The sequence below is a fragment of the Bombina bombina genome, unplaced genomic scaffold (genome assembly GCF_027579735.1).
Source record: "Bombina bombina isolate aBomBom1 unplaced genomic scaffold, aBomBom1.pri scaffold_1885, whole genome shotgun sequence".
Classification (NCBI taxonomy): Eukaryota; Metazoa; Chordata; class Amphibia; order Anura; family Bombinatoridae; genus Bombina; species Bombina bombina.
Window position 1 is genome coordinate 1 of NW_026512276.1, and position 19245 is coordinate 19245.

At 37.9% G+C, this 19245-nt stretch overlaps 1 protein-coding gene across 1 annotated transcript in view; it reads right to left on the reverse strand.

The window, feature by feature from the left end:
- Positions 1-3191: 3191 nt before the first annotated feature.
- LOC128644202 (phosphatidylinositol 4-phosphate 5-kinase-like protein 1) overlaps positions 3192-19245 on the reverse strand; it is a 34749-nt gene continuing 18695 nt past the window's right edge. Inside the window, 6 exon segments of the mRNA XM_053696900.1 lie at positions 3192-4405; positions 4408-4487; positions 7114-7169; positions 9265-9299; positions 11659-11770; positions 11772-11784. Coding sequence (XP_053552875.1) covers positions 4356-4405; positions 4408-4487; positions 7114-7169; positions 9265-9299; positions 11659-11770; positions 11772-11784 — 346 coding nt within the window. The 3' untranslated portion in view covers positions 3192-4355.

The following is a 19245-nucleotide window of genomic DNA, read 5'->3' on the forward strand; positions in this document are numbered from 1 at the left end:
ATTAGTTTTATCAGATAACAATTTAAAAACAATGCAGCTTATACTAATATTGTGACAGTCGCTAACCTTGTTGTCTGCAGAGTAAAGCCCTGATTGACTCCTCCAAATAAGGCAAATGGAGTTTGGCTATTGAAAACGAATTGCCGTAAAATGATGATAATTTGTTTTACTAACATTGAGACTTGGCTAATATGTTATTGTATAGCAGCACAACAGAAATGTCTTGTAATTACAAGGTGTTTAGTGTCCCTTTTAATAACCCTTTAAAGTTGAGCAGATTGAAGTGTCACATGACACCATGCTGATATTCCACTGAGGGATTCCTTAAAAGACTGTTTTTTCTTAAAAACACAATTAGCTTTCTGGGTTTAGTGAATCTATGCCAGTACCTGTGTATGGGTCTACAATAGTACAGTACATTAAAAAAAAATAAAAATTTTTTTTTTCAAGCTACTAGTGACATTTGATTGAGAGACTGGAATTTCTTTATATTATTTTAACTTTATACATATTTAGTATTTCAAAATACTGGGAATTTTGTGCATAAACCACTTACAATGCTTTTGAGAAAAATGATATACCGTATTACGTTAAAGGGACACTAAACCGAAATTTTATGATTCAGATAGAGCACCAATTTTAAACAACTTTCTGATTTACTCCTATTATCTATTTTCTTTGTTCTCTTGGTATCTTTATCTGAAAAAGTAGGAATGTAAGCTTAGGAGCTGGCCCATTTTAGGTTCAGCACCCTGGATGGAGCTTACTTATTGGCTAACCAATAAGCAAGTGTAACCCAGGTTCTGAACCAAAAATGGGCCAGCTCCTAAGCTTTACATTCTGCTTTTTAAATAAAGATAACAAGAGAATGAAGAAAAATTGATAATAGGAGTAAATTTGAAATTTGCTTAAAATTCATGTTTATCTGAATCATGAAAGAACAATTTGGGTTTAGCGTCCCTTTAATTAATACGGTATATCTTTTTCTCAAAAGCATTGTAAGTGGTTTATGCACAAATTCCCAGTATTTTGAAATACTAAATATGTATAAAGTTAAAATAATATAAAGAAATTCCAGTCTCTCAATCAAATGTCACTAGTAGCTTGAAAATGTTTTTTTTATATTTTTTTTTAATGTACTGTACTATTGTAGACCCATACACAGGCTCTGGCATAGATTCACTAAACCCAGAAAGCTAATTGTGTTTTTAAGAAAAAAGTCTTTTAAGGAATCCCTCAGTGGAATATCATTTCAATCTGCTCAACTTTAAAGGGTTATTAAAAGGGACACAAAACACCTTGTAATTACAAGACATTCTGTTGTGCTGCTATAATATACATATTAGCCAAGTCTCAATGTTAGTAAAACAAATTATCATCATTTTACGGCAATTCGTTTTCAATAGCCAAACTCCATCACCATTTGCCTTATTTGGAGGAGCCAATCAGGGCTTTACTCTGCAGACAACAAGGTTAGCGACTGTCACAATATTAGTATAAGCTGCATTGTTTTTAAATTGTTATCTGATAAAGCTAATTAGGGTATATATGTAGCAGGGTTCGCCTTAAGAAGTCAGCAGGGTGCATTTCAAGATCTGAGAATTAGAAAATCGTCACAATTCAGAGTTAAACAACATGAAAAAGGGGCAATAAAAGTTATTACAAAGTTGTTTCATTTACATAACTAACCATTTTCTATAAAAAATAAATGTGTTTAGTGTCCCTTACAGGTTCCAGTTGACCAACCTCCATATCGCCATACCAAGTGCCGCCATCTTAGAGTTTAGTTATTCTCGCACCCTGTGATAGAAGTTATGTGCACTGAGTGACGTTGCCGGCTTTTTGACAGTCGTACTGTTTGGTTACCGTGCACAATACAGAGCGGAAGCTTTATATTTTTACAGTGGCTGCATTACTCTATATGATTTATGTGGCTTTTTTTATATATATTTTTAAAATTGGGTATAAAAACTACAAATATTTAAATCTCCCACTGTGTATTGTGTGCATGAACCTGACGAGCACTTTACATCTGTGAAAAAAAACAGCAACACCACTGATCCTATGAAAGTTCATCTTTTCTGTTACAGTGTGCAAGAATACCTAAGCTCCAAGATGGCGGCGTTCCGTATGAAAAAGGTGAACCTTTACAACTAGCAAACAAAAAATCAATTTTCTACAAAGCCGATACAGCATTTAGACTCGCAGGAAGATAGTATCTCAAACTCCACACTGTAGCATGGTGCCGACAACAGCGGTGGACAAAACCACCAACGTATGTCAAAAATAAAAAGTTGTCACACTCAAAAAAAGAACTTGTAAAAAAAACAGGAAAGCCTTTATTTAATAATCTTTTTAAAAAAAGTAAATATACACCACAGAGTTCCATAGTAAATCTTACGCGTTTCATGCCCCATACAGCGGTTTATAAGAGCCGTATCGTAAGTTGTACTAAGGAACTCTTTGGTGTCTATTTGCTTTTTAGAAAGGATTATTAAATAAAAGCTTTCCTGTGTTATAAATGACATTTGAGTGCAATAACTTTTTTGGTGCGTAAACTACGGCACACAGAGCAGGACGGTTACTAACGTCCCTTTAATATTTGCCTGAAGACGTGGACAGAATTCCCACACAAAAACATCATATGGTATCTCAGGTACAACGGTGCAGCCTGTCGCCCCTGTATTTCTTTTTTTACAAATAACGATATGTGCAGCATACAGCCCACGCAAATATGTACCGCGCTCTCCATGGCACTCAACGGCAGTGCACATTGCTTTGCACAAGCTGTACTAACACATCATCGTGATTAACAGGACTTTTCATGGGCTCTTGTATATAGATCATATAATATATTTATATATATATATAAATGCACTCTTTAAAGGGATATGAAACACATTTTTTTTCATGATTCAGATAGAGAATTCAATTTTAAACAGCTTTCCAGTTTACTTATATTATCTAACTTGCTTTATGCTCTTGTTTTCCTTTGTTAAAAAAAAGTATACCTAGGTAACCTAAGGAGTAGCAATGCACTACTGGGAGATAGTTAGTGAATGATGCCTCTTGTCATTGGCTCAGCCTATGTGTTCAGCTAGCTCCCAGTAGTGCATTGCTGCTCCTTCAACAAAGGATACCAAGAGAATGAAGCAAATTAGATAATAGAAGTAAATTGGAAAGTTGTTTAAGATTGTATTCTTGAGGCCTATTTATCAAATGTCTGTCGGACCTGATTCGACAGTGCGGATCAGGTCCGTCAGACATCGCTGAATGCGGAGAGCAATACGCTCTCCGTATTCAACATTGCACCAACAGCTCTTGTGAGCTGCTGGTGCAACGCCGCCCCCTGCAGACTCGCGGCCAATCAGCCACCAGCAGGGGGGTGTCAATCTACTCGATCGGTTGAATTCCGGCGATGTCTGTCCACCTGCTCAGAGCAGGCGAACAGGGTTATGGAGCAGCGGTCTTTAGACCGTTCAGAGCTTGATAGATAGGCCCCTCTATCGGAATCATGAAAGAAACTATGTTGGGGTCCATATCCCTTTAATAACAACCTAGTTTGCAATCACTTTAACATGTCAGCTAAGCATACAAAAGAATTGGTAAATAGTCAACAAATCCCTCCTGACAAAGGCAACACATTTCAACAAGTGCAAGGTGTAGAATCTGAAATGCTTTAAAAGTTGCTGGATAATTACAGCTTTAAATCAGTCACAGCTTTAAATCAGACATGCAATATTTTACGCTGACATACATTTACAGTAAGGAATTGAAGCAATACTCATTTAGTAAAAACAAATATGTTAAATCTAAGTAAACATAAAAAGAAACAAAAAACAGCAAACAATTGACTTGTTTTCTTGCAAAATGAATCGCTGTAGCCACTGCCCTCAGGTTGATGAGGAAGCTGACATGTTGAGAACTCAAGATGCATTCTGACCTCTTCTGAGCATGGGCAAAACAGACTTCCTGTTTCTCTAGTATTCACTAAACACTAAGCCAGCTCAAGTTACTCTAGATGAATTATGACATCAAGCTAGATTTGCCTTCCTAAAGAGAACCCAGCCCCCTTGTAGGGCTCTGACAGAAAGTAATGGCACTTCATAAATTAAGTTTAAAACTGTTTTATATCCCTTTAACCATGTTTGAGTGTGTTTCCAAAGTTGTTGCAGTTGTAATTGTTTTTTTTTGGATCAAGTCAATGACTCTACAAACAGGAAGGAGCTCACGCAAAGCTCTCCCCACCTTCAAAGCATCCATTTATCAAAAAAAACATTAAGGTTGAGCTGTGCTTTGCAATAGATCTTTGTTTATTATGCTACAGTGTCACTGTTGTAATTTTAAACGTCACACTAGGCCCCAGCAGACTCACCTACGCATACGACGTTTCCTTCAAATTCTGGTCCTTAAAAACTTGCAGCAGCCTGCTCCCCTCTGGTTCTGGCTCGGTCCAGCGGCTAACGTGGCACCCTTTAATATCATACCTGCCAGGGACAGGACAAACGACATCGCACAGCACCATGACCGCCTGTTAGTCTCTAAATACACATTACCAGGGCGGCATCCTTTAGTGACACATTAAACCAAAACACTTATCTCCCCATAAATTCATTAAAGGGACATGAAAACCAAATTAATTCAGATAGATCATGCAATTACAACATTCCAGTTTACCGCTATTATCTATGTTGCTTTGTTCTCTTGATATCTATTGTTAAAAAGTATACCTAGGTAGTCTAGGGAGCAGCAATGCATGACTGGGAGGTAACTTCTAATTGGTGGGTGGACATAAATACCTCTGTCATTGGCTCACATGCGTTCAGCTAGCTCCTAGTAGTGCAGTATTGCTCCTTCAACAAAGGACAGAAAGAAAATGAAGCAACTTTGATACAAGAAGTAAATTGGGATTTTTTTTTAACGCCTTCATGCCAGAGGCAAGTGTTTAACATCGGAATTTGCTTGTAAAAAGAAGTAACGCGATTGTCGATGGGATCACGTGATTTCAAGACTGGGATCACATCATGAAGGGCTGCCTACGATGCTAGTCACATTTCCTTTTACTTAAAAAGAGGAGGGTGCAGGATGCAAAAAAAGGTAGGACGTTCTATGCTGTCCTATTGGCGTTAAAGCCCAGTGCTGTTAGGATGGCAAGGAACAGTATACACCAGTTTTCATATAACTGCATGTAATAGACACTACTATAAAGAATAATATGCACAGATACTGATCTTTGCATATGAAAAGACCCTTTACACAAACAGGAGCCAGCTTGAGTAGGTATACGTCAGTATACTTTTAAAACTTTGGGTCTTGGTTAGGAGTCTGAAAATCAGAGCAATGTTATTTAAAAATAAGCAAAACTATACATTTATTTAAAAAAAACAAAAACAAACCTGTATAGGCTATATAAATGGATCATCTACAAAACATTTATGCAAAGAAAATCTAGTGTATAAATGTCCCTTTAACGGCGTCTAGGGGTAAGAAAAAAAAATGGGTTTTATGTCCCTTTGTGAGATAGTTTTGCTTGTGCAGTAAAATGTTGCTCGTCTAAATAAGTGAGTGAAGCAAGCACAATATTTGCAGCAAAAGCAAAGAAAATAATTGATTAGTCTAAATTGTAATGTTTAATTTTCATGAATGAATTTACGAGGATTTACATTTTGGTTTTAAAGGGACATGAAATCCTAATTTTGTCTTTCATGATTCAGATAGAACATACAATTTGCTAATGACGGCTCTGAGCCGTCGCAGAGTTTCCCACTCGGGTGCTAACGACGGCTCAGAGCCGTCGCTAGCACTCTCCCACCTTGAGGGAGATCTGGGGGCTCCCACCGATCCTACCCCGGCGATGGGGCCTGTATAGTGACAGGCATCGCCGGGGGTTCACGTTTTGCACGGTGACATCACGCGCATTGACGTGGTGATGTCATCGCGCAACTTTATTTCAAAATGACAAGTATAGGGAAAGGGGGCATGCTGCTTAGAAGCCTGTATCTCAGGCATCTAAGCAGCTAAAGACCCCCAAGACCCACTGTTGGAAAGGTAATCGTCTAACCTTTCCAATGGTGTAAGTCTTGGGGATCTTAAAAGTAAAAATATATATATATTTAAAAAAAAAACTTAAAACTGCTTAGCACCCAGGGGGAAAATGCTTAGCACTCAAAGGGTTAAACAATTTTCCAAATTACTTCCATTATCAAGTTTGCTTCATTCTCTTGGTATCTTTTGATAAATGAGCAGCAATGCCTACTGGGAGCTAGGTGAACACATCAGGTGAGCCAATGACACCAATTAGCAGCTAGCTCCCAGTACTGCATTGCTGCTCCTGAGCCTACCTAGATATGCTTTTAAACAAAAGTTACCAAGAGAATGAAGCAAATTAGATAATAGAAGTATGTTGGAAATCTGTTTAAAATTGCATGTTCTGTCTGAATAATGAATGGTTAATTTGACTTTACTGTCTCTTAAATAGCAGATTTATCTATATTTTAATAAAAAAAAATTATATTTATTTTATACTCCAATAGGACCTTGGCAAAGTAGATTCAAAACCATGCTTTATTTAAAGGGATTGTCTACACCTTAGTCATCTTAAAGTCTTACCTTAGATTAAGCTGAAAATAGCCCTCAGCACCCCTTTTTATATCATGCAGCAGTAAAAAAAATATTTTAAAATGAATATTGTTCCTGGCCACTTTGAAATGGCTGCCAAGCTCCGCCCACTGATGACATCACAATCTGGGCTGCATTAAAGGCTCACTAATTACAAAAGACTCACTAGTTGGATTTAACAGACTGTCAATGCTATTAAACAGAGTGCCTAGACACAGCCCAGATCGTGATGTCATCAGTGGGCGGAGCTTGACAGATATTTCAAAGTGGTTAGAAACTATTCATTTTAAAATAACTTTTTTACGGTTACTGCTGCATGATATATAAAGGGGTGCATGAGGCTATTTGCAGTTTAATCTAAGGTAAGACTTTAAGATGACTAAGGTGTAGACTGTCGCTTTAACCACAATTTGATACACCCCTTCTATTAATTGTACAATAACAAGAGGCGAGCTTAGATAAGATACAAAGATAGGGTCCTTCTACAAAACTCACCGTCCTATGATTCTCTCATCCGGGAAGAACACACTTTGCATAATGATAAAATATTTCTACAACAAAATAAAGCAAAATGCATTAATGATTTGTATTGGGAATGAAAGCTACATTAAAGTTATTTTTATGCAGGCACCAGAAATTATTCAGAAATTATTCAGCACATTACAATAGATCTGCAAATAAAATAAATGTTTTAAAAGTACAACTGTTAATTAGTTCCAAAAACATGCATTGTTTTGTAGTCCGAGGACAGACCCTTTGAAATGTCAAAATATTTAAAGGACCACTAAACCCAAAATCTTTCTTTCATGATTCTGATAGAGAATAAAAATTTAAACATTACAATTTACTTCAATTATTTTGCTTAATTTTTTAAATATCCTTAGTTGAAGAAAAAGCAATGCACATGGTGAGCCAATTACACGAGGCTTCTATGTGCAGCAACCAATCAGCAGCTAGTGAGCATATCTAGATATGCTTTTCATCAAAGAATATCAAGAGAATAAAACAAATGAGATAATATAAGTAAATTAGAAAGATGTTTAAAATTGCATTCTCTTTCTAAATCATAAAAGAAAAAATGTGGGTGGCGTGTCCCTTTAAGGAAAAGTTTTAATACCACCACAAAAAGATTTTAATAAGTAAAGGGATTTGTTAATGTAGGAAGGGGACAAAGCTGGTTTCCCTTGTTTGTCAGCAATTTAAAAAATTATGTTAAAGGGATAGGCAACTTGAAAATTGTTATTGTTTAAAAAGATAGATAATGCCTTTATTACCCATTTTTGTCAGTTTTGCATAACCAACACGGTTATATATAATATACTTTTTACCTCTTTGATTACCTTTAACACTCCACGAGAGTGAGAACAATGATAGCTATATGGCAAAACAATCTAGCTGTTGTGCAATATTTAAAAAGCACTGCGATAAGGAGCGGCCTGCTGGGGCTTAGAAACAGGCAACTTTAGAGGTTATTAAGTATATTAATATAACAATGTTGGCTATGCAAAGCTTAAGAATGGGTAATAAATACATTCTTTGTCTTTTTAAACAATAGAAAATCAAGTAAACTGTCCCTTTAAAATATTAAACAGACACTGATCTCAAAAATGTTCCTCCTAATGCTCTTTGACTTATAATTAATGCTCATTGAATATCTGCAGGTAGTAACTATCAACCAATGAGAAATAGCAGGAAGCAACTATCAACCAATGAGAAATAACAGGAAGTAACTATAAACCAATGAGAAATAGCAGGAAGTAACTATAAACCAATGAGAAATAGCAGGAAGTAACTATAAACCAATGAGAAATAGCAGGAAGTAACTGTCATATAATAACATATAGATTAATAATGATGTTTAGGATGGTCAAATTATTCTGTTTGTGCACCAAACGCTTCATTTTAATTCTTCAAGGCCTAAATACCAATGAACGTAAAATGTTACAGGTATATTTGCTAATAAAACTTTATTCTGATGTATACATTTTTTACAGCTTGCATATAAACAAAATTAAAATGTATATGGAATAGTAAGGAATCATAATCAAGTGTAATTGACCAGGCTGCAAAGGAGTCATTGTGTGTGTGTGTGTGGGGGGGGGGGATATTAACCACCCCATGCGCCCCCCCCTTCAAACAATGGCCTTGCCTCCATTTCTCTCTACCACTCTACACAGAGCCAACCCGGTTCCACTCGACCTCGCAACACCCCAATAGGGAAAACCTATTTACTATTGTGTGGGTTTCTCTCCTGATAATGTATTCTCTGTTCCCATATAAACGTGCTTTAGGGCCCAATTCTTTAAAGCTCTCTGGTCTGGTGAGATTATCTAAGAAGTGTCGCCAGTGCTGTAAGGTGCTTCAAAGAATTTAAGAACAGCAAATTGTAGATTGAGAGTTTATTTCACTAAGCAGGATTCTGGATGAATTACAATAAAATGTCCAAGTTTTGCATGATTTGTCTCTATGCCAATGAGTTTGTTCTGAGGGTCTAGCAGGAGACTCCAAAAAGGCACCCATCAAAAACCTTTTGCTACAAATGGAAAAGAATGTTCAATATCAAAATAAGCAGGTTAAGTGGAAAATGTAAAGAACATTATGGTTTCCTTATATATAGCTTAGGTATAGTGTGATAAACCCTCTTACCTTTTTCTCCTGTGCCCGAGTGATGCTGTAAACACCTAAAAATAAATTTGACAATGTAAGGTTTTGCCTGGCACCAATTATCACTCATTTGGCCTTATGAGAATGTGAGTTTCAGTGTGTGTGTTTGTTTCTGTGTGAATGTTTTTGTTGCTGTATGAATTTTTGTGTGTGTTTCTGTGTGTGTGTGTGTGTGTGTGTTTCTGTGTGTGTGTGTGTGTTTCTGTGTGAATGTTTTTGTGTGTGAATGTGTGTGTGTGTTTCTGTGTGAATGTGTGTGTGTGTTTCTGTGTGAATGTTTTTGTGTGTGAATGTGTGTGTGTGTGAATGTGTGAATGTTTTTGTGTGTGAATGTGTGTGTGTGTTTCTGTGTGTGTGTGTGTGTGTTTCTGTGTGAATGTTTTTGTGTGTGAATGTGTGTGTGTGTGAATGTGTGAATGTTTTTGTGTGTGAATGTGTGTGTGTGTGAATGTGTGAATGTTTTTGTGTGTGAATGTGTGTGTGTGTTTCTGTGTGAATGTTTTTGTGTGTGAATGTGTGTGTGTGTTTTTGTGTGTGAATGCTTTTGTGTGTGAATGTGTGTGTTTCTGTGTGAATGTTTTTGTGTGTGAATGTGTGTGTGTGTTTCTGTGTGAATGTTTTTGTGTGTGAATGTGTGTGTGTTTCTGTGTGAATGTGTGTGTGTGTTTCTGTGTGAATGTTTTTGTGTGTGAATGTGTGTGTGTGTTTCTGTGTGAATGTTTTTGTGTGTGAATGTGTGTGTTTCTGTGTGAATGTTTTTGTGTGTGAATGTGTGAATGTTTTTGTGTGTGAATGTGTGTGTGTGTTTGAGATGTTTTGGGTGAGTGTGTGTGTGTTTCTGTGTATGAGTGTTTCTTTGTGAATGTTTGTGTGCTTCTGTGTTTCTGTGAGTGAATGTTTGTGTGTGAATGTTGTTGTGTGTTTCTGTGTGAATGTTTCTGTGTGTAGGAGCTTTGTGATGAGATGTCCCCATACCCACAGTGTATAGATTTACATTCTCAACACCCTGGCCATAAGATTATGCTCCTTTATCTCCTGGTCATGGTAATGTGGTTAGACACGTTAAGAGAGTGCTAGAGAATTTTCTTATTGCACTATTGCTTGCAGAAAACTGTGTGTTTAACCCACAAAAGTCAGCTCCAGTCTGGCAATACACTGCAGATCACTGCAGTGATTGGTAGCTACACACATATGCTGTCCCTGACTGGCACAGTGGCCTGTGTTCAGCTCCACACCAGTTGAGCATTGCCGCTCCTGAGTTGACTTTAACAATGTGTATAATCCCTTTACAGGGTTAAAAAGACAATAAATACTTTGCTATTATGTTTTTCCTTGCAGTCTTCCAACATGTGAACATATCAACAGAGTCTGAACATTATTAGAACAGATTAACACCTTATTTTACGCAATTGTTTTTAAATGGTCAATCTCCACCCACCACTTTCCTAATTTGGAGGAGCCAATCCAGACTTGAGTTTGGAGATGACAGGACTTGCCACTGTCATTGTGTTAACAAAATGTCCATTGTATGCTCCATCAAAAAAAAAAAGATAAGATAAACTGCAAATTAAGGACATATATGTGGTACAGTTAGGTTTGTGAAGCCTGCCTTGTGCTCTTTCACTTTTCAAGACTGGAAAATACACAATTCAAGCTAAATTAGAGGAAAAGGGGGCAAAATATGTTCTTTTACTATGCATAACTAAGCATTTTATTTTACAACCACACAGTGTTAAATGCCGCTTTAAAGGGACAGTCAATTCAAAATTAAAAACTTTCATAATTCAGATAGGGCATGCAATTTTAAACAACTTTCCAATGTACTTGTATCATTAAATTTGCTTTGTTCTCTAGATATTCTTTGTTGAAAGCTAAACCTAGGTAGGCTCATAAACTGATTTCTAAGCTGTTGAAGGCTGCCTCTTATCTCAGTGCATTTTGACAGTTTTTCCACAGTTAGATACTGCTTATTCAGGTGTGCCATATAGATAACATTGTGCTCTCTCCCGAGTTATTTATGAGTCAGCACTGATTGGCTAAAATTCAAGTCTGTCAAAAGTACTGAGATAAGGAGCAATTTGCAGAAGCTTAGATACAAGGTAAAACAGAGGTAAAAAGTATATTAATATAACTGTGTTGGTTGTGCAAAACTGGGGAATGGGTAATAAAGGGATTATCTATCTTTTTTAAACAATAAACTGTCCCTTTAATTGTATACTTCTCTGCAAGCAACAGAGCTATAATATGATGCTCTAATGCATTACGGCATTGACCTTCTATGTGTCTTAAACTAAGAAACCCTAGGAGCGGGAGTGCAGGTATTTCTAGGGATATCCCAGCTTTGCGGTACGTTGGCGAGCAGGCTCTCTTCCTTACCAAGGATCTTAACGAGCAGGGAGTGCGGATACGCCTGAAAGTGCTGCATATATTTCTGTAGAATTTCCAGCATGAAGTGCGCTTCTCTCTTACTCTGTGTCTTGAGAAAAAAAACGCTTGTCGTTCCTAAACACAAGAGAAATGCGCAGAATTACTGGTAGCCTGAGATACGTATATAGAAGAAATGCGCAATCAGAGAGACTAATAACTAATAATGTGGATGATTAACAACGTTATCTTCCTAAGATGTCTTGGGGACTATACAGACCACATGCTATGTTTTCGAGTAATGTCACATTGCTGGGTTAACCATATATGGTAATTTTCCCTCCAGATTACATGACATATTAGCCCTTTGTTTATTTGTAATAATATAAAAACACATCTGCACTGATCAGCCAATCACTGCGTAGCATGTAGTCGTCAGGGTTTTTAATCCTACAGGATTCTTTTGAGCTTCTCAGGGGCAACGGAGTAACACAATTTGCAGAAGTAAAATACAGGGAAAGCAGACAAAATAAATAATGAAAGTATTACATAATTTTTTTTTACTTTAGGGACACTAAAGTCTAAATTAAACTTTCATGATTCAGCTAGAGCAGCAGTTTTAAAAGATTTTCCTATTTATTTTCATTATCAAATTGTACACAGTCTTTTTGTATGCACAGTTTCTAAGGCAACAGCTCCTACTGAGCATGTGCAAGAGTTCACAGTGTATACGTATGCAAGTCTGTGATTGGCTGATGACTGTCACATGATACAGGAGACCAGCAAATTAAAATACATTTTGAAATTTGTCAGGCTCATTTAAAATTCAGAGTAAGTTCTATTGCATTGTATATTTTTTATTACGTACGTGTTGATTATATGATTCTACAGTATTTCTTTCACGGGAAACTAAATTTTAAGTTTATGACTATGTAGTGTTAGGAGACCTGGCAAACAAATCATAAAAATATTCATTGTTAACAACTAACTGCCTTTACTAAAATAACCCTAAAAGTGTAATTAAAACAAACAAATTCTGTAACCTAGGTTTTCAAAATGCTGCAAAATGCCTAAAACACCCATTAATTTGTATCTTTTGTAAGTTATAGAACCTGCTTTATGGCCTCTCTAGTGAGTGTGGGAAAATGCACAGTTTTTACACAAAAGCAAAAGATGCCATATGTTATTTTAAGATTTAAAAAAAACAACATATACATTTTGTAAATCCAATTTCCATTTCTGCTCTGTAATAAACTAAGGAAATAGGTTTTAAAACAAATGTAAACTTTTAACATAAATATTAATATATATATATTTGCAAACGGAGAGAATGAACAACAGCTCATCAGCTAGTTCTATGGCGATTTATCACCCGAAAGCAGCCTCTTTTAGACCAGTGTGCTTTTCACAGAGGAAAACCTTTCCTGAAGTATATCAGTCTGATCCCGCCAAGTAAGGTCAGTCCAGCCCCGAAATACCAGGCAATTCTCCTCTGAACAAGGGAACATGACAACCCCAGACGATCGTTTTCTGCCTCCTATGAGCTGTTGTTCATTCCTGGTATTGCGCTTCTCTCTTTGGTATGCAAATGAATATGACCCTGGGGAAGTCTCCCTATGGGTGTATGGGGGAAACCAGACGTGGACTTCCTTGCCCAGTGTGCTTAGAGGAATGTGCTGCACCTCACTGACGAGGCCCATAGGAGGCCGAAACGATTGTCTGGGGTTGTCATGTTCCTTGTTCAGAAGAGAATTGCCTGGTATTTCGGGGCTGGACTGACCTTTTCGGCGGTATCAGACTGATATACCTTCAGGTAAAGTTTTCCTCTGTGAAAAGCACACTGGTCTAAAAAAAGAGGCTGCTTCCGGGTGGTAAATCACCATAGACTAGCTGATTGAGCTGTTTTTGTTGTTGTGTTAGAGTGCTTCTCTCGTCGTATGCAAATATATAATATATATATTATATATATAATTATATATTATATATATATACACACACACACATATTACATATTATACATATACATAAATATACATATATATATACACACACACACATATACATATATATACATATACATATATATACATATATATATATATATATATATATACACAATACATACATATATATATATTTATATATATATATATTAAAAACCTAAAATAGAATAACATAATTTATGGCTTACCTGATAAATTTTATTTCTCTTGTAGTGATATCCAGTCCACGGATCATCCATTAATTATGGATATATTCTCCTTCCCAACAGGAAGCTGCAAGAGTCCACCCACAGCAAAGCTGCTATAGAGCTCCTCCCCTAACTGCCATTACCAGTCATTCGACCGAAAACATGCAGAGAAAGGAAAACCATAGGGTGCAGTGGTGACTGTAGTTTAATGGAAAAATTACCTGCCTTAAAGTGACAGGGCGGGGCCGTGGACTGGATACACTACAAGAGAAATAAATTTATCAGGTAAGCATATAATATGTTTTCTCTTGGATTTGTGTATCCAGTCCACGGATCATCCATTACTTATTGGGATACCAATACCAAAGCTAAAGTACACGGATGATGGGAGGGACAAGGCAGGTACTTAAACGGAAGTTACCACTGCCTGTAAAGAAACCCCTTTCTCTCCAAAAATAGCCTCCGAAGAAGCAAGGTATCAAATTTGTTAAATTTGAAAAAGTATGAAACGCAGGACCAAGACTCCGTCTTTGTAATCTGTTCAACAGAAGCCACATTTAAAAAAGGCCCAAGTGAAAACCACAGCTCTAGTAGAATGAGCTGAAATCCCTTCAGGAGGCTGCTGTCCAGCAGTCTCATAAGCTAAATGAATTATGCTTTTTTACACAAAAGACAGAGAGGTTGCTGAAGTCCTTTGACCTCTCCTCTGTCCCAGAATAGACAACAAACAAGGTGAATGTTTGATGAAAATCTGTAGTAGCTTGTAAGTAAAACTTTAAAACACGAACCACGTCCAAATTGATGTAATAGACGTTCCTTCTTTGAAGAAGGATTAGGATACAAGAATGGAACAACAATCTCTTGAGTGATATTCTTGTTGATACCACCTTAGGTAAAAACCCAGGGTGGTACACAGGACTACCTTATCCGTACGGAGAACCAGATAAGGAGAATCACATTGCAAACGCAGATAACTCGGGAGACTCAATGAGTCCGAAGGAAATAGCTACCAAAAGGAACTTTCCAAGATAGAAGTTGATAACTATGGAATGAAAAGGTTCAAATGAACTCCTTGAAGAACCTTAAGAACCAGACTTTAAGCTCCATGGGCGGAGCAACATTTTTAACCACAGGCTTGGTTCTAACCAAAGCCTGACCCACAATGCCTGAACGTCTAGAATACCTGCCAGACGCTTGTGCAAAAGAATAGACAGAGTAGAAATCTGTCCTTTTAAAGAACTAGCTGACAACCCTTTTCTCAAAATCATCTTGGAGAAAAGATAATAATCCTGGGAATCCAGACTTTACTCCATGAGTAACCCCTTGGATTCATAACAATAAGATATTTACACCATATCTTATGTTAAATTTTCCTAGAGACAGGCTTTTATGCCTGTATTAAGGTATCAATTACTGACTCGGAGAAGCCATGCTTTGATAACATCAAGCGTTCTGTCTCCAGGCAGTCCATCTCAGATTAGTTATATTTAGATGGGTTGAAAAGACCCTGAGGTAGAGGGTCCTGTCTCAGAAGCAGAGACCGTGGTGGAAAGGATGACATGTCCACCAGATCTGCATACCAGGTCCTGCGTGGGCCACGCAGGCACTGTCAAAAGCACCAAAGCACTCTCCTGCTTGAATCTTGTGCAAACCCCTCCGGAGGGAATTCCCACTCCCCCCGGATGAAAAGTCTGATAATTAGAAAATCTGCCTCCCAGTTCTCAACACCTGGGATAGGATAGCATTTTAGACAAGATTGAGTCTCTGTCCAGTGAATTAATTTAAGACTTCTAACATTGCTAGGGAACTTCTGTTCCCCCTTGATGGTTGATGTAAAGCCACAGTCGTGATATTGTCCGACTGAAATATGATGTACCTCAGAGTTGCTAACTGAGGCCAAGTCTGAAAAGCATGGAATATCGCTCCAGTTCCAGAATATTCATTAGAATGAGGGTCTCCTCCTGAGTCCACTATCCCTGAGCCTTCAGGGAGTTCCAGACTGTATCCAACCTAAAAGGCTGGCATCTGTTGTAACAATTGGTCCCATCTGACCTGCGGAAGATGGACCCGAGATAGTCACCAGAGAAGAGAATCTCTGGTTTCTTGGTCCGGATTTAACAGGAGAACAAATCAGTGTAATCCCCGTTCCTCTGGCTGAGCATGCATAGTTGCAGGTGGTCTGAAATGTAGGCGTGCAAACGGTACTATGTCCCTTGCCGCTACCATTAAGGCCGATTACATTCATGTACTGAGCCACCAAAGGGCGCGGGATGGAATGAAGAACACGGCAGAAATTTAGAAACTTTGACAACCTGACTCCGTCAGGTAAATTTTAATTTCTACAAAATCTATCAGAATCCCTAGGAGGGAAACCCTTGATATGTTGGATAGAGAAACTCTTTCCTTGTTCACTTCCACCCATGCGATCTCAGAAATGCCAGAACTACGTCCGTATGAGACTTGGCAACTTGGATGTTGACGCCTGTAATCAGGATGTCGTCTAAATAAGGGCCACTTCTATGCCCGCGGCCTAAGGACCGCCAAAGTGACCCAGAACCTCCATAAAGATTCTAGGGGCTGTAGGTTAACCCAAGGTGAAAGAGCTACAAACTGGTAATGCCTGTCTAGAAAGGCAAACCTGAAAAAACCGATGTGATCTTTATGCATCGTAATGTGAGGATAAAGCCATCCTTCAAATCCATTGTAGTCCTCTATTGACTCTCCTGGATCATAGTTAAGATGGTACGAATAGTTTCCATCTTAAATGATAGAATTCTAAGAATTTGTTTAAGATCTTTAGATCCAAAATAGGTCTGAAGGTTTCCTTTCCTTGGGAACCACAAACCGATTTGAGGAAAACTGTGTCCCTGTTCCTCTTTGGAACTGAATGGTCACGTACACAATGCAAGAATGTCTCTTTCTTTATCTGGTTTGCAGATAAATGTGAAAGGCAAAAACTCCCCTTTTTTGGGGGGGGAAAGCTTTGAAATCCAGAAGATATCTCTGGGGTATAATTTCCAATGCCCAGGGATCCTGGGCATCTCTTGCCCACGCCTGGGCGAAGAATGAAGTTCTGCCCCCTATAGGATCCGGTTACCAGATAGGGGTCCATTCCTCATGCTGTTTTAGAGGGCAGCAGCAGGCTCCTCGTGACCTGCTTATCTTTGTTTCCAGGTCCGGTTGTCTCCAGACCGCCTTGGGACTGAGCAAAAGTTCCCTCTTATTTTGCCCTTAGAGAATGTGATGCCACACCTGCCTTGAATTTTCGAAAGGCACGAAAATTAGGCCTTTTTTGTCCCTGATTTGGACCTGTCCTGAGAAGGGCATGATCTTTCCTCCAGTGATATAGAATAATCTCCTTCAAACTAGGCCTGAATAGGGTCTGCCCTTGAAGGGAAGTTAAGTAGCTTATTTATTAAAGTCACGACAGCTGACCATGATATAAGCCATAGCCGCTCTGCGCGCCAGTATAGTAAAAAAAACAGAATTCTTAGCCGTTAGGTCTAGTCAAAGGAACAAAGGCATCAGAAAACAAAGGAATTGGGCTAGCTTAAGTGCTCTAAGCTTGTCAAATATATTCATCCAATGGAGCCTGTAAAGCCTCATCAAGAGACTCAAACCAGAACGCCGCAGCAGCAGTGACAGGAGCTATGCGGTGCAAGGGGCTGCAGGATAAAACCCTTGTTGAATAAACATTTTTTTATCCATTGGATCTAAAAAAGCACAACAGTCCTCGCCAGAGGTAGTGGTACGCTTAGGCTAGAGTAGAAACTCTTCTCTCCACCTTAGGAACTGTCTGCCATAAGTCCCGTTGTGTGGCAACTATTAGAGAACAATCTTCTAAAAAATAGGAGGGAAGAGAACGGCACACCTGGTCTATCCCATTCCTTATGAAAAATTTTAGTAAACCTCTTTAGGTATTGGAAAAACATAAGGTACACCACCGGCACTGGCATATTATTTATCCAGTCTACACAATTTCTCTGGCACTGCGATTGTACACATTCATTCAGAGCAGCTAAAAGCCACCCTGAGCAACAAGTGGAGGTTCTCAAGCATAAATTTTAAATGTAGAAATATCAGAATCAGGTAAATCATCTTTCCCTGAGTCACAATAAATATCACCACAGACTAAGCATATTGTGGAGGTAGTATCAGATATGGTTCTTTAAAGCGTCTGTATGCTCTGTATCTACCCCCAGAGCTGTTTTTGCTTTCCTTTAATTTCAGGTAGTCCTGACTAATACTGCTGCAGTGTATTTATACACAACCTTTGCCATGTCTTGGTAAAATAAACGCTATGGGCGCCATTGATATACTTGGCGCCATTTGAGCGTGAGTCCCTGGAGGCGGGAGGTCAAAGGGTCTGACACGTGGGGAGAGTTAGTCGGCATAAACTTCCCCCTCGACAGAATCCTCTGTGTGATAATGTTTTTAATACAAAAAATGATCTTTATTGTTTAAACATGAAATCAGTACATCTGGTACACATTCTAAAATGGGGTTTCCACCATGGCTTTAAACATAATAAACACAGAGCCTCCTCTAGGTTAGACATGTTAGAACTAATAAAGAGACTAGTAAGCTTGGAAAACACTTTAAATCAAGGTTAACAACAAATATAACAAACGTTACTGTGCCTTTAAGAGAAACAAATTTTGTAAAAATTTGAAAAACAGTGAAAAAAGGCAGTAAATCAAACGAATTTTTTACAGTACATGTAATAAGTTAACAGAGCATTGCACCCACTTGCAAATGGATGATTAACCCCTTAATGCAAAAAACAGATAAAAAAAAAAAAAAAAACGACATTTTTTTAAACAGACACACAAAACTGCCACAAGCTGAGCTGTGGATTACCTTCCCTATAAACTGTTTCTATGCAAAATTTAAGCCAGCATGTGGAAAAATTAGGCCCCCAATAAGTTTTTATCACCAAACATATGTTAAAAAACGATTAAACATGCCAGCAAACGTTTTAAAACACATTCTTCTAAGAGTAAGTATGTCTATTAATATGCGTGATCCAGTCGCTATCACGGCATTTAAGGCTTTACCTTACATTACTTTCGGTATCAGCAGTATTTTTCTTAGTTCATTTCCATTCCTTATGAAAATTATATTACTGCACATACCCTTAGCATATATCTCTATCAATCAGCCTGGTACCAGTCGCTTTCACTGCATTTAAAAGGCTGTACTTACATTACTTCGGTATCAGCAGTATTTTCTTAGTCAATTTCCATTCCTTAGTAAAAATATTTTACTGCACATACCTTATTTGCAGGAAAACCTGCACGCCATTCCCCTCTGAAGTACCTCACTCCTCAAATGTGTGAGAACAGCAACTGGGATCTTAGTTACGTCTGCTAAGATCATAGAAAAAAACGCAGGCAGATTCTTCTTCC